Source organism: Serinus canaria, chromosome 2 (genome assembly GCF_022539315.1).
Source record: "Serinus canaria isolate serCan28SL12 chromosome 2, serCan2020, whole genome shotgun sequence".
In the NCBI taxonomy this organism is placed as follows: Eukaryota; Metazoa; Chordata; class Aves; order Passeriformes; family Fringillidae; genus Serinus; species Serinus canaria.
Window position 1 is genome coordinate 43,298,456 of NC_066315.1, and position 16,991 is coordinate 43,315,446.

Sequence of the window (16,991 nt, forward strand, 5' to 3'; positions counted from 1 at the left end):
TCTGTTTTCCAGCTAGCCCCAGAAATGTGCTCTCACAATCAGGTGAGAAGGATGATACTGGAGCCTAACAAAACTGCTATGTTGCCAATAGGCTCGTGTGACCTGAAGCATCAGTGCTACCAGCTGATTATTTTGGCTGAGAAGAGCAGCTTTGTGCTGGGATCTGTACCTGTCACCAGGAAACCACTGAACAGACTTCAGCTGACACCTTCTTTCAAGCAGTCCTTAGATAAGGATGGCTCTCTATGACTGGGAAATTTGTAAGCTTCCCCCCACGCACTGGTGGTCACCTCACAGATGCTGGAACAACCAGGCCCTGGCACACCACCTTAAATAACAGTGATGGTTGTCAGCTGCTGCAGTTGGAACAAACATACAACAGACACAGATGTTCTGAGCTCATAATACCACATTAAATGTATATCAAAGCTCTGGAAGACATTTCTGACTTTGGAAAGCACTAACACTGGTGTTACCCTTGAGGAACAAAGCAAGGCAAAACACCTTGCCAGGCACAGACAAGCTGAGAAAGAAATGTTGTTAAAACATACATTAACTTACCTTAGACATCTGTTTGCATGACATGTATCAAATTTGCTGTACATCACTACTGTTGCTCTTCTGCAGGTATCAAGCCTAAAAGCCATGAGGAACACACTGGTGCATTTTATTTCATCTGCTGATTCATGCCTTACAATGCTGAATGCACACAATCCCTCTCAGAAATTCTTACCTGGCCAGTGTTCACCTCCCTACCTCAGCCACAGCCCAGAGACACAACCCAGAGCAGGGCACACAGGGACACTGGATGAAGTCTGCATGATTAGATGCTAATACTTCTCCTTTTCAGACAGTATCTGAGTTGCAGAGTGCCCACCTAGATTTTGGTTACTTATCCATGCTGAACTACTCTTCTGCCCACACAACCTCTGTGAAACAAAGGATTTGAATTTCTACTTATTTCTTCTTGGGCCTTTCTCCTCAGTTGGATGCTCCTTCTTTTACTTCACTGTCTTCACTCCAAGCCTACCAGATGGCATATTTATGTTCACAATTGCAGCATCACTGCAGATCACTATCTTTTGTTTGTTTGTTTTGGTTTTTGTTTGTTTATAAATACTGCTTCTCTACATGCTCTTGTATTTCTCTTCCTGGTATTGTCTGTGTCCACCATGACATGGAATTTTGCCAAATTCTTCTCAAGTCTTAATTTTCAGGAAGACGTTTGGCAAGGGATGCTCAAAACATCATTTCTCCTCTTAGCATCCACTAACAAAGCTTTGCCAATACCATAAAATATTTTGGGTATCATCAAACAATTATTTTAAGTCTAGCCCTGTCTGATTTCTGGTTTCAGAGAGGTATCACTGAATGAGAAACCCAAAGGGAAAAAAACAGGCAGAGGAGCTGTTCCTGTTTGCCACTGCCTTACCTTTCACCATTTCTCCCTTATTTTGTGTCTCATAACTCAAGGAAATTAGAAAATTACACTTAGGCACCTACTTTGTATTCTGGGGGTATTCTTGCTCCAAATCCAAAGGCTGGGAACATTTTGTCGCTGGAAAAGAATGAAAAAAATATAAGAGTACCCATAGAGAAATACTGTTACAATAAACATTTATTCCTCTGTATGCATTCATGAGAAATGCAAAGCCTCACAACAGCACAGAAGTGGCTTTTAAGTCAAGTGATGGCAGAGTGGAAGGGTACTGGATTGGAGAAGTAGGGTTGTGTACTGAGCAGATCAGGGGGAGTGTGTTATGGAATATTTTTCAGGTGAGCTCGTAGTATTTTTGGGCAGTTAAAATCACTTGGAGCATACTGAGAGATCAGGATGTCTTGTACTACCCCCACAAATGCAACAACAAGTGTGTATTACCCACTGTTTTGCATTACCTGGCTGAAACAAGAGAGTTTGTTGACTGAATAGCCTGTAACAACATTTATTTCATATAAATATGGATGTGCTCCCCCAGCTCAGAAAATGAGTCTAACAAAGATATGACTCAGATTGAAAGTGTTTACAAATTTGGGTTCTTACAGTTGTCCAGTTGTTCTCAAAAGGGACTTCCTAAAATATCAGAAAGGGGCAATTTCATGGCCCCAAACCTGCAGGTTCTGTAAAGCTTTCCACCTGCATCTTTAGCAGTTCCTCTAAAACATGAGATTATTTTAAATAGGCATAGATTGACTGATAACCTGCCAAAATTCCTTGGCATGGTCAGTTTGCTTTCAGACACTACAGCGTGGTTATTTTACCCCAGTTAGACATGCAAGAGAAAAAATACCTGATTCAAAGAACCTGGAAACTTCAAGGCTGTTAATACCCTTTCAGAAATGCAATAATGTCTCACACAGCCCACATGCTGTCAAGCTGCCTCTTCCCAGATGGCAAAGTGGAAAACAACAAGCTGCAAGGAATGTCTTGTCCCCGAGTCAGCAAAGCACTTGATCATACACTTGAGATTAACAATTCACTCAAACACATGCTTAATTCCAGACATATCCTAAAGTCTCCCTGATGTCACTGAACTGTACTCCAGACCTCTGATGAATCAGACTAAGTTTACCCTAGTCTACCAACAGGGTTTCATGGCCCTTGGAAAAGTTGAGTTCCAACTACCATGAATGGAACTTTTAAAAATTCCCAGGAGAGGCCAGCAGCTTTAATATTTTTGGTGTAGTTCAAGAGATGGCCACTCCAAGTCTCAACTGAGTAATTCACATCCCAAACTTACTCCAAGAAGATAATAGCACCCATTAAACCTGCTTGGTTCTTCTGTCTGGCATAGGCTGTTAAAGGCACCATGATATTTCTGATACAACCTAAAGAAAAACTTAAAAGAAAGCAGAACTGTGTCCCCTCTGCTGCATAAATCTTGGGAGCACAGTTCTGTGTACCATATGTTACACCATGTGACAATGGATCTTGGAAAGGAACACTAACATCATTTGCATGGTAATGAAACATTTTTTTTTTCCCAAGAGATGTCAGAAATGAAGTAGCTGCTGACATTCTAAGCTAACCAGCTGCTGATAGCATTCTCTTTGATTAAACTCTCCTGGAAGAGGGAAAGCCCTTACAAATGGATGCAGGGAATTCAGGCACACACTTTGAGGGCAAGAAATAAGAAACCATTAGAAAAGAATCTGAGAGGGGGAAAAAATCTTGTTTTACATCAATGATTAAGCATGGCTGGATTAGAAAATCAAACTCTGTGGAGCTGCAGTTAATTGATTTGGGGCAAGAACAAACAAAGACTAAAAAAGAATTTTACTTAGAATTTTACTTAGGTAGAACATAAGTGTCTAAGTTCAACTTTGGCAGCAGTTTTACAACTGTGAGATGCCTGAACCCATCCAGTGCCTAAATTCTGCTGCAGTGTTTCTGGAGTGTAAACAAGTGTAGGCACTCTTGTATCTACAGTTCCATCTTCTGCTCTGCAGCAATAAGTCATTCCTCCAGCAGCCTGGATTCTCCTTCTGGTGGTGACTCCCACATTCCCAGTCACACAGTGGCACAGCCCCCACTGTTATCCTGCACCCAGAATACCTTACCTCCACAGTCAGGACACTTGTCTTTATGTCTGAACCTCCCACATCTCCTTTTTGAGTAAGGGCAGCCATTACAATGTGAAAGAGCACAGCAGGATCATGTAGCCCCTTAGGATGGGGCTCCATATGGCTGCTTTTCAGAGTGTCCTGGGGTCTTCTGTGCTTAGTACTTTCTGTTGTCTCAGCCAGAATAGCTCCACACTCTCATGATGTAGCTCACCAGAATTTAGGTCAGATACCTCAGGTAATCTGATTCAAGCTGCTGGGACCAAGAAGTTAAGTTTCACGTGCTATTGGAGCTTGATTTTTAAGGTAAGAAGGGAAACTTTGGACACTCATGACATCCCTTGCATAAAAAAGATCATCATGCCACCCCCTGGCCACACCTCAAAAATTTAGTCTGATAGCTTTCAGAATAAAAATAAAATTTAAATGTATGTATTTAAATGCATTCCCCTTCTATCACACAAAACAAGGTGTTTAGCTCTTTTTACTCTTTAAAAAATGAGCAGTTTAATGGCTCAGTGGTGTTTTACAATATAACCCCCTCTAGTCTTCCCATCCACCTTTCACTTGATTGTACGAGAAACAAATCCAACAGCTGAGCCTGCTGCCCTCATTCTGCTCATCCTGCACTACTGAGACACAGCAGGGAAAAAGTGACCCAGAAGGGCAGACAAGAACTCTCTCACTTCCAGGATAATCCTTTTATGGTGGGACAGAGCTGTTCTAAAAGACCCAGGGCTATCAGGGCAGCATGCAGAAGGAAGCAGAGCAGCTTCCCAGATTCTGGAAGCTATGTCAAGGGTTAGGCCACTACGGGACTTAAACTATCGTCAGAAAATGAAAAGAAGGTTTTCTCCTGCCTCAGGGGTGAATCACATGCATCAGAGACTCCAGCCCTGTTTCCCAGCCTGGCATTTCAGTAGGAAAGGGATCTGCTCTAATGACTTTTCTTCGTAATTTAAACTCACTCAGAAGAAGAAAAGTGAGAACCAGTTTTCTTTTTCTTCACAGTGCTTGCTCAGACGTTTGGGTGTCACTTATAGGAAGATACAGGCCTGTGACCCTGGCTGAAGCAATGGGACACAGCCATGTCACAGATATGATCTGTGAGCACCCTCCCTGGTGCAGCACTGGCTCCTGCCAACCAGCACCCCCAGAAACTTCCCAGGAAAAATGCTGGGTCTGATACCTCAGACCAAACCTCAGGGTTTTGGCTTTTGTATTTTTCAGATTCCGTGCTGCTTTGGTGTGCAGTCCTGAGCTTCATGTTGGAATGGTAAGCTCTCTTTGCAGAGTGGGTGGACAAAACAATTCCTTCTCTTGCTGGGCACCAAGGACAAATGATCCAAGTTTCAGGCCCAAGAGCACAAACAGTGGTGAAATTAAGAGAGAAAAACAAGAAGGATGGGACTTCATAATCTAAAGCTGTATTTGGACAATTAACTCCAATTTGCTAATGGACCAGAACTTATAAAAGTGAGAGGCCTTGTGACTGATCGTCCATTTTTGTGACCATTTTGGGTTCATCTCGGGTGCAGCCCTGGCTGGGCTCTTGTACTACCCAAGGTGTATCCATTGAGGCCTTTTAATAAATCCCTACTTGATTCTTTCACTCTGTCTAGCCTCTGTTCTAGGTCAGCCTCCACAAGGCATCAGGTCCAGCTGTGCCTGACACTGCTCCCAAATGCAGTTTGGGCATCACCAGTCTGTGCTGGGAGGAAGAAAGCTGAGACACAAGGACATTGGCAGTGTCATGTCCTTGGCCTCAGGCAACCTCAGGATCTTCAACTTGTTTTGTTTAAAGGTGGCCAGGGTCCCCTTGGCATACAAAAGGAAACTGCCTGCACTGTCCTGCTGAAGGCAGATTGATAAAGGGAAAGGATGGGAGAGAAACATGCAACTGGAAAAAAAAGCTGGTTCTATAGAACCTAAAACTTAGAGAATCAAGTAAGAAAAAGAGGACTGTGACTTGGCAGAATGTTTACAAAATTAATCTGTCATGTCTACTTCACCTTTTATATTTTCTTCGTTTTACATAGGTTCCCTTGAAAATTTAAATGTGGCATAACTTTCAAAGAGCTGAAGTACTTGACATGTAGGTCAAAAAAGCAAAAGTATCAGATTCTGAATTTTATACCCGGTTATTTAAGGACCATGAGCAGTCGTGCAAGCATAGATGTATATGACTTCTGATACTTTTTCAGTCAAACATGCATATATTACTGAAAGGTACCCAAGACTGAGCAGATCTATGGCATTGCTTAAATTGTTTCAATATTTCAAATGATTTCTGTATTTTCTTTGGAACTGCTGTTAATCCCTGTAAGCTGTTATGATTCAGAATTTACTGGCAGCGAGCCCTTGTCAGATAAGTACTAAATAATATACTCAGAAACATGATTCATTCATAGGCTTTAGAAAAGAAACAATTCAGCTTGCAGTCTTCCAGTCAGCCTGAAAGAAAAATCAGGGAGGGGGTTCAGATTCAGTGTTCATATTGATCAATGTAAATTAATGCATACAGAAATTAATTGTCAGGGCTCCAAGGCTGCAGTCTTCTGAACAGAAATACAACCAGCTAGAAAAAAGTTTAGTCAGTAACCTCAACTATAGCATAACACAATAGCAGAAAATAATATCTGAAAATATCCCATATTGTCCTTTTGGGACATTGCTCAGTTTTAAACAGCCATCCTTCAAGCTATCTACTGGAAGCAGAGCAAGAGCAATGAAAAATCAAAACACTAATGGGGGCAGAGAGAAGAGAGATTTTAGTGAGCTGAGCTGCACCTACAGGAAAAGAGATGAATAGAGGTTATATGGTTTTGTAAATCAGTAAAAGTGATACAGATAATGATCCTATTTTCTATTTCACTAGGAAGCCTAGTGCTACTGGAAGGAAAGAAATATGCTTATTATAAAGAGACAAAATAAAGAACATTTCAAAATCCTGTCTCATTAACCACTGGTGCCTTCTGACATGGAGTATCATTGAAACCAGGATATTACATTTATTCTGAAAAAGATTTGCTATTCCTGTTAATGAGATGGAGAAAACTCTTCTACTAGGTAAAATTAATTAGTCAGACGTTAAAGACATTTTGAACCACCTCAGAAGCCTCAGGGACAGACGATGCTTGAGATATTCAGCAGTGCAGCAATACCTGGATTCAAAAAGGTTGCCAGGACTATGCTCTCTGAAAATCAGCTGCTTTTAAAGACTGAAATTTGGAATCTGGGTATTTAATTGTACGGAGAAAAAAGGCCTAAGCCATTCTATATTAATTCTGAATTTATTAATTCTGAAAGATTAACTCCTAGCTAGCCACTTACACAATTTGTTCAGGAGTAATTTTATTGGTTCCCATTAAAGCCCCTTGGTATTTAGCTACAGCTGTCCTTAAGTTCATTCTCCTGAATTCAATTCAGCACTGTTATGGATGCTACTTAACCGACCTTGGAGACCATCAGCATGAAAACCTGCTCACTCTATGCTAGAACAGCACAGGAGCACAAACAGTGCTAATGATGCAGTGAATGGAGGCCAGGAAAAAACATGGAGTGAGGAGAGAGAAACACTAAGAGCTCACTTTTAGTCGCAAATACCTGAGAATCTGAAATTTACAGCTTGCAAGGAGAATACCTTGAGACTTGAATCCTTGGATATTAAGCTGTCACTTGTAATTTTGGTCTTAGGTCAGATCAGAGCTACCAGGGAGATATTTTAAAAGTACTGGAGGCAGCAAAATCAATTATGATGCCTTTCATTTTCAATTCCAGTCTTAAAAGAATAAACTGTGGATCTTCTCTGCTTGACATACTTTTTTCATGATGAAATCAGATCATTTTCCTCTGTTAGTAAGAAATTTCAAATTGACAAAATTAAAAAGGGAGGTGTGTAACACATGTAATTGAAAAAGGTGTGAATGTGAGGACAGAAAGAAGGAGGGGAAAAGGGCACAGAAAGAGGAAGGGGGAGAAGAGCTCAGAAGAGGTAAAGGAAAAGAAGAGAAAACAGCAAACACCACAAACAAAATAGAGCTATCTCTAAACTCAATTAAAATTGTAATCTTTCCTGTTCAGGGAGTGAACTGGAAGACTGCAAGCTGAATTGTTTCTTTTCTAAAGCATATGAATGAATCATGTTTCTGAGTATATTATTTAGTACTTATCTGACAAGGGCTTGATGCCAGTAAATTCTGAATCATAACAGCTTACAGGGATTAACAGCAGTTCCAAAGAATACAGAATACAGGAATCATTTGAAATATTTAAACATTTTCAGCTCCTGCTTTGCAAGCAGAGCTGGGCAAATAAAGGACATGATCTGGCACGGGGGTTGGAACGATAAGGTCCTTAAGTATCATCCCTTGCAACCCAAGTCATCCCATGATGCTATGATCAAATAGGGCTAAATAAAACCATTTCAGTTGAAGGGACCAGAGCTCATCCATTTCACCACTTGCCACCTGTGCACAGCCACCTGTGCTCCTCCAGGATGCAGATCCAGGCTGTGGTCCAGCTCTCAGCCGGCCCCAGTCAGAGTCAGAAATACCACAGGAGTTCAGCAGTTGCAGTGTTTCCACCCACTGACCTGGATTATTCCCTAAGGGTTTGCTCCTCTGTCACCACATATTCACTGTGTGGTTATGTCTGGTTTGATACAACCACATCCCTGGTTTTGGCCAGGTTACTTTGTGTTGCCTCAAGCTTGCTCTGTGCCTAACACAGCTTGGCATTCAGTCCATAGTGCACAGTGATTTCCAGTGGAGTAGCAAGGATGGTTATCATACATCTTGGTCACAAAAGAGGTCTGGGAGCATGCAAACCAGTGGTAAATCACTGCAACAGTACATCATTGTCTGGGCTGTCACAGAGATGCTACGTCATAGGGTGCAAAATCCTGACATTAAAATTCACTCCCTGTCTTTTATTACAGCTCTCAGGCACCTTAGGGGAGCTGGAATCTGCTGAATACTGAGAAATAGATGCTGTCATATAATTGTGTTTCAAAAATACGAAGCAATGCCTGTCTCACCTGAGGGAGAAATAGTTAATGAAGCAGGGGAATACAAATTCCCTGAAGCTAACCACCAAAAGGCATCAACTCATGAAATAACTAACAAAGCCAAATCCAGGTACAATGGATTTAAACTTCCCCTTGTTAACATGAAAAGAATTGCAAAAGAATCTCTGCAGGGTAAAAATATCAAGTAAACTCAGAAATTCCTAGGTTGGGGAATACACACAGAAAAAAAAAGTCACTAGAGCTCTAGGGAGGAGTAAGTTAAGCAAAAGGAAATGGCAGCAAGATCTATCACTTGCTAGAAGGATAGCCTAATAAAATAACATACTCAGGAAGGTGAGACAAAATGTCAAGCTTCCCTGCAAGATAACAAACAAATTGCAATGACCTGATTTATGCCTACGTGAATGACCCAATTCAGTAAAATGTATCTTGAAAAAGAAATGAGACTCTACAACTGGGAATAAACTAGGAAAGGAGATGCTGCAAGAGGCTACAACGAGTTGTCTTTAATTTCTCAAACCAGGCAGTTTTCAGACAGTCTTGTATTTTAAGGGATTGGCATATGTCTCTAAACCTTCCACAACCCTGCCTCTTTATGGAGTGATTTGGCTTAACTGTGGAATTATGTATAGAAAACTGTACCATCACTGTAAAGGTAATTCTCACACAAACTGTGATCCCAGGAGTTTAAAAATCCAGCATGTCTTGAAGGAGACACTGCAGGCAGGAGGCTGAATTCCATCAGATTATGAAGAGCCCCAGGCTGAGCAGTGAGGGGGCCCTGCCCTCCTGAACCACAAGTGTGGCTTACAGTGTGTACTGCACTAGGCAACCACAAGAACAAAAGCTTTGCCACCACATGTGTACATAATTCCGTCCTTTTTTACAAATTACATTGAAAAGGGTTGGTAAGAGATCTTGCTCTGCAACAATTTTATATCAGAAAATATCTGTCCATAAGGGGTGTGGGGATCCCAGGACTGCATTGGCATATATATATATATATATATATATATATATATACACAGAGAGCTGCTGGGAGAGGAATTTCTCATCAAATGCTCTCAAGTTACAAATGAACTTTCTAGGATGAGCAGGATAAAAACTTTATAGAGATGATACAGTGACTTAATGTGTTCAAATGAGCTCTTGATGTAATTTTACCCAAACTGGAATGATATTAAGTCAAAATGAAGAACACTAAGAAAATAAGTTAGAGCAATACCATAACTGAAGCGTACTGATGACTACACACATTCAGCAATGCATCACGGAATATGCAGGAGGAAATGGGCTACTATCTTCTGTTCATCTGATAATTTGGAATCTCTGACCAAGGTCAATTTCACAATAATTTGGAGGTGATACTAAGACAATAAATGCAACCTGATTCACAAGAATTGTTTAGTTTAACTGAGATTAACTGGACATATAAGGTCAGCTCAGGCATGGTATTCATTTACCCCACAGATGGGTTTCCAAATGGGACTAATTCTCAGCTCTACCCTACTATAATGGAGCAGGTTACTAAACTAGTTACTTCCTTAACAATGCAAGGAAGGAAGTCACGCTTCCGAAATTGTGGAAAGGATTGCATTGACTAAAGGTGAACTAAATCAATCTCAAATGGCATCAGTGAAAATGACAACAGAATTGCTCCTTTACTCATGCATATTTACTTCTTGTTTACACAGATGTCTAGCTTCTACAGCAGTAGGTGGAATGCAATATTTGCAGGGCTTTACATGTCATGTAGTTTTCTTCAGAAAGGACTTCTGACAGAGAAATCCCTACAGTACCAGTTTGCTCAGTTGCAGGAAAGTGTCAAGTACTGCACTGACCAATGCTCTTCACAGGAGATTTCAAGCTGAGCTGAGAAATAGTACAGCCTGCATAGAAAAGCCATGTAGAAAGTTCAGATTTTCAGGTTTCTACCAGCTGACAGAATGCAGCAGAGGTCTGAAAAGATTTGGAGGAAGCTGCAGCTAAGCAGTTTTGTAAAAAAAGAAACTTTGAAGGGACTGCTTGTGACTGGTGCACTGGCATAGGGACTGAGTTCCTGGAAGAAAAGGTACAAAGAACACTTGGCAATGGGAAAGGCAGGGCTGGAAGAATTGTCAGGATCTGCCCAGATAAAGGCCTGCATGGATGTGTATAAATGTGTGGAGGTGTATTTAAATACATGCACACACTCCCACCCATCTGCATGTATGCACATCTGCAGAGGAAGCCATTATGAAGTCATCTTCCTAACACAGTTGGTGTATAAGACTAATTCTCCTGTACTGATTCTTGGGATAAAAAGTAGTGATTGTGGAAACTCCTTGGTGATGTGGGAACCCTTCTGTGGCAGAAGACTACAAATGACGGGTTCTGCAAGGTCAAATACTGAATATATGCTTGCATTCATTATGTAATTGTGCCAGTCTGGGTCCTCATCTCTTAAATCCAAGGATTTTCACTGCAGTTTGAAAATGGAAACTATCAGTGATTCCTTTTTGCCAGTGCAGTTCTAGACCTGGGTTAACCAAACACTTCAGAATATGTTTACCTGAGCTTGTTGACAAAAATAAATGACAAGTTTTTCTGTATAGGTTACTGTTTCTCAATTCTTCTTTTGTTGTATGTCTATGCAAATTTGGTCCTACTAAAGCACTAAATAAAAAGACTCATATCTTTTCCCTGAAGATTTTTAAACTTGTTTAGATATGCTAATCAGGTTTCTTGCTAAACAGCCTCGAGAAAGGTTGCTTCTGTAATTAAAGTGATAAAGAGAGATGCTTAATAATTAAGCATATTTTTATTTATTGATCTGCATGAGTAGATAAAATTTTAACATCTACAGCTCTATGTAGGAAGTTCATGAAATATTTAATGTCAGATATAGTGCCAGTAATTCTAGGCATCATTCTTTTCCCTCAGTTTTAATGAACCACTCTTGTACTACTATCACAATCAAAGCAAGTGGCTGTTTTTCTCTTTGTGTCTGGCAAAATTACCTCAAGTCATTTAAGACAGATCCTTCCAGTAGAGGTAGCTTTCTGAGTCTTCATCCACAAACCCAGACAGAGCTTCAGGATGAAGTGACCTGTTAAGTGATTCTTAATAAGGGGGTAAGCTTCTGATTACTAAAGAAAGGTGTAAACTCTGGGATCTCTCTCCACTTAAAGCCTTAATTGAAACCACAGTATTTAAGTATGGACTGATATTTGTATTTGGGACTAATTGCACTGATTTACATATGATTTCCATAACATGTACTGTGTTACAAATCCTTTGTTCTCTTTCTCTTCCCTAACTGCCCTCTGCTGGTACCTCAGGAAAAATATTTCTGGGACAGTTGGAACTCCTCAGGCTTGTGGTTTTTTCACTTCTTAGATCGACACCAAAAGCATCATACTGGGCTGGGAACCCTGGTCCTTTTATTTTTTCCTTTCTTTTTTTTTCCTTCTAAAATTTGAAGTGTAGTTTACAGAGAAGGAAGGGCTTACATGCAGTTTTCAATCATAGTGAACATCCTTGCTCAGGCCTAAAATATGAAAAAGAAACCATAAAGAGAAATTTTTGCATTTAATCAGCATCTGCTGCAATTCATTGTTTGCAGAAGGTAATGACCCAACTCAGACTGACTTCAGGAATTTCATGTCTTTTGTGGAATGTGGCCTGGTTTCTAAATTTTCATTTCTAAGTATTTTGCAGAGCTCTACACATAAATGATTCCTGCCCTTTGCAAGAATAATGTACTCTTTGCTCATTAGTGGTCTCTGGGGAGGGTGCTAGTCAAGTAGGTTTTACACCAGCAGTTTATTTGCTAACATATGATCTCAGTGTGAATGTCACTTTCAAGGAGTTACTTGAGGATTGAGAGTTAAGGAGACTATTTGCCTAAATGAAAAGAAAACATTAGTGTCAGGAAACAGAGTTTATCTTCCAAGTGTTTCAAGGGATCTTCAAACTGAAGAAAAATCTGCAGTATCTTTAAGAGTGAATGAATTAAGAGAGAGATTTAAAATAATTAAGAATGAAGAGTATTTTGAAATAGATTTTGAATAAAAAGAAGATAAATTTGACAGGATTTTACAAAACTATGTGGTCAAATACATGGAATCATGCATTGAGTGCCTAGATAAGAATGGGGATGGCCCATCAAGAACGGGAACTTCCACAAACATCCAATGCAGTGAATGCTTTTGCATTTGATAATGCAGTAAAAGCATTTAATAAAGTACATCTAATCTTGTCTATTTCAATGAATGAGTATTGATTTGACCATACAAAAACTGATTCTCCTACTTTTTTGTGAATACTTTTTATTAATCCAATGAAGAATCTGAATGTATGCAAAAACATAAGACTAGGTGTAGGAAAAAAAACCAAAAAAATCAGCCAGGTAAATGGGAGGCAGTGGGCATTTGTGTGGGTGGCAAACAATTAATAATAAAGTTCAAATTCATAAAACTCTTAATTCCATTTTAATGCCATCTATACTTTGCATAATACCTCAGGATTTGCTTGAGTCAGAATGAATTCAATGGGATTAGATAATAAGCTTGAGTGTTTTGCTAATTCAGAACAGAAGTTTTAATGCAAAGATGAAAATTTAATGTAATTTGATGAGATTCTTACTAAGCACAAGCAAAAGAAAAACTACTAACTGCAGAAATCAGATATCAAAGTGAGGAGCAGATTTGCAAGACCTGCCATGGGCTTCACCCACAATAACATCATTAAACCTGCAATAATGTAAGATCATTTAGGTAGTATTTCAGCCTTTAGCATTGTGTACAAGGAAAATATTTATCCTTGCAAACAAGCTGTTTACAGTCCCATTCCAGCCCATTTTTCCTTTGACAGAAACAGCAATCACTGCAGAATGAAAAATGAGCTACACTCATGGCTACTTGCTTGTATTCCAGCACCAGTAAAACAAATCATTAATATCAAAGCACCAGCCATTTTAATAAACTGTGAGCACTGTTCTTATTCTGGCTTATGGCTTTGCTCTGCACAGAGGGAAGATGTAAACAGCACAAAAAAACTTTTTTTTACTGAATGGCTCTGTATTAACACAGAATATTGTACATGCATAAGTATATTTAATAGCTCTGTGCTATATGCATACCTATATATTAATATGCACACAACTAGATCTCTAGTTTTATATACAAAGAGGTAGTTCAGGTCCTGACTTGCAGTCAGGACATGGCCAGACATTATGCTGGGACAAAAGGGGAAAGCAAATGTTCCCTGATTCCCCAGTTTAGCCATAGGCTTTTCTGGCTTCCAAATAGGTGCTGTTGTTCCATGCCAAGCAGGATGCAGCTTTATCATACAAATTGAAAAGCTTTGGGGAAAAGCTGCCATGCAGAGCAAGACTCATTCAAAATTATTGTATAACTTAAGAGAGCTTCATGGCTTTTATAAGATTTTAGTCACAGATACTTTATTTCAATTGTTGAATTCGTTTGCCTTTCCTCATATCTGGGTGTTCAACCTCTTCAGGGGGTCTCCATCAGGCTCCAAAACAAATGGGTGGCCAAAACCCTTGCTCAGCCAGAGTTGTTGAAGGTTAGAAGCCCTAAGCCAGCACAGAGTTGGGTTTAATCCCATCTGCCTTAAGTAAACTTGCATTGTGCAAAACATGTAGAGGGAATATACATATATACACTAGTGAGCAACTGATTTTTCAGGATCCTGGCTAGGCTGGTATTGCTGGTCACCAGAAAACGTTTTATTTGACTTCTGATACAGAGAACTCAATACAGGAATTACTGAGGTAAAACAATAAACATGAAATGATACAGAAGCAGATCTTTTAATATTAAGCACTTCACTGCCCAATGATTTCATTTTCCCCTGTTTTGCTATGGTAAAAAAGGTGGACTGGACTTGCACAATTTCAAGGTAAAATCATACCAGTGATGTAACTTTTAAGATAAAAGAAAGCTTCTGAAAATATTTAAACAGAAATACGTATTTCTCACTTATTACTTCACAAAGTTGTTTTTAAACATCCATGAGTCATTTATCTTAAAATAAATTGTTCTCCATGAAGCTGTCTGCTTATTTTCAAATTTTTAATGTGTTCTCCCCCTTTCCAGTATTTCTAACTGCATTTTAGAACCTAATTCCTTAAAACTAATGAATATTTCTCCTTCCTTTATGATCCACTGCTGCTGTTGCTTAGCCACTGGTTATATCACCTGCACACTCTGTCTTCACTCTTATGAAAAATGTTGTTGTAGCCTGAAACAATGCTACCATATAGATAAAGTATCAAGTATTTTGTGCAGGTGAATAGCTCTTCCATTTCCCTTATCATGATCAGATTGGCCTATTCCTACAGGACTGCAGTAATTCTACAATCAGGACAATAATCAGTGTCTCTCTCATTCTCTGAATATTGCTGATAAAAGAATGAATTTTTTTCTTTCATGTTTAACTATGCAAAACAGTGCTACTCATTTAACTGCTTCAGGAATCTCTGAACCATATGGATGGATAAAAGTGCTCTTGGATCAGCAGGGTTTATTCCACTGTACCTAGAGATGTGAGGCAACACTTAATTTGGAGCATTAATTGCTTAGAGATGCATTATGTTAGGCTGATATGTACAGAAACCTAGATTATGAGAAGATTTGGCTTGAGTGATCAAACTAGCTAGAGTTTATAAAAGAAAAATTTGCAATCCAATTCTTCCCAACATACAAATAAATTTCAATGTTTCTAATGAAGGAAGTATTTTAATTAATAACCATATGGGTTTTTATTTTTACAACTAAAAAAACCAGTCTGCTTATATAAGTAGCAAAAGTACTTTGAATTCTACAACTCTGCTATTGGAATGCAAAAAGTATTGCAAACAACAGATTATACTTTACTCATCTATTCTTTCATTTGATGCAAATACATTAATCCTGAGACCAAGGTAAAATCACTCTATTTTTCTTGGTTTGGACTGAAATCAGCCAGTTCTGCCTTTTGGAGATAATTGATGGGTACAAACTACAAAACTTCACATAAGAGCACTAGTATTGTGTGATCTTATATTTTAATCTTAGTAAATACATGCCCCCAAGTAAATGATGACACTCTGGCTCTAAACAGCCCTTAGGTTTAGCAAGTCTCTTTCTTTTTACCTCTGGCTTGTCTTAATCTGGAAACAGATATCCTGCTCCATTATCTGAAGCACAACTGGACTCACTGGAGCAGTTGTGGCTCCGTGCCACATTTCAGATTTTTACTGGATTTGTATTTTTTAAACTGCATATGCAGAAGATTTCCTTTGTAGATTATATTTGCTCAGATACACAAAGGCTGCAACTCAACACAAAAAAGGTCCATACAGAACCTGTAGATCATGTTGCACGAAGGCTTCCTCCTCCTAATTTCTTTCCTTCTTTTGAAAAAAAATTAAATTCTCTTTTCCAATTTACTGGATTCAAAATGTGCAAGTATAAAGAAAAGGTCCTCACTTAAGATTTTGATCAGAATGCACTGACCATGTTGAATCAACTTGTCCATGGGAATAAATTCATAGTGCCACAGCCTGAGAACACGTACAGATCAAACTTGTGCCCAAAAGGTGACATCTTCATGGGAAAACAACTGGCTTTTGTTCAGCCCTAGATCATAGCTCATAGACCCTCAGATGTGCTGATTAGCATCAGTAGGCATTTTCTGCAGCACAATAGAACAGAATGATGCTGATGATTTCATTTAAAAAATAACTGGCTGTTTTTTTGGTACTGATTGAAATATACTTATTGAGACAAAAATCCTGATTTGGAGTTAATATTTCTGTATAGAAGGGACTGTGCCACTTAACTATTTAATTTTCTAAAAAAACCCCACAACTTAAGTGATAAAATCAAAAAATCTATGTGCATTAATCAGCCCATTTTACTCCTTTCCCTACTTTTTGAAATTTATTCATGTTCTGAATTATTGCTAGTAATTATTAAGTTACTGCATAATCACTGGGGAATTTTCAGCTCACTTACTATAAAATATTAATTTTATCAGACTCATTGGCTAAATCTGACCATCAAATTTTTACAGAACTCATAAGAGAACAGTATTTTTGTAATTCTTTGAGAAGACATTTCATTACCATGCAAATGGAAGTGCCTCTGAGCAGGCTAGTTGGTATTTGCAACAAGAAACATGCAAACCATAGTCTGAAGTCACTCCACAATTTATACAGAAAGTTTTAACTCAAATTTGACTGCAAATACCATTGTTTTCTTGAGATCTGGTATTTACAGATGGCAAAGTGGTGGGTGGATATCTATCATATGTGCAAATATTAGAAAGAGCAGCTGTGTAAGGTACTGTGTCTCACCACCAGAGAAAGAACATTTAAAGGAAATGCACTTGGTAATTAAATTAATAATGGGCA

General features: G+C 39.0%; 1 protein-coding gene across 2 annotated transcripts in view; it reads right to left on the bottom strand.

Moving 5' to 3' along the window:
- CPNE4 (copine 4) overlaps positions 1 to 16,991 on the bottom strand; it is a 226,138-nt gene that overhangs the window by 20,657 nt on the left and 188,490 nt on the right. For both annotated transcript variants that reach the window (XM_018909658.3, XM_030238078.2), the window contains one exon: positions 1,504 to 1,558. In XM_018909658.3, the coding sequence (XP_018765203.1) occupies positions 1,504 to 1,558 (55 nt within the window). The remainder of the gene's footprint in view (positions 1 to 1,503; positions 1,559 to 16,991) is intronic.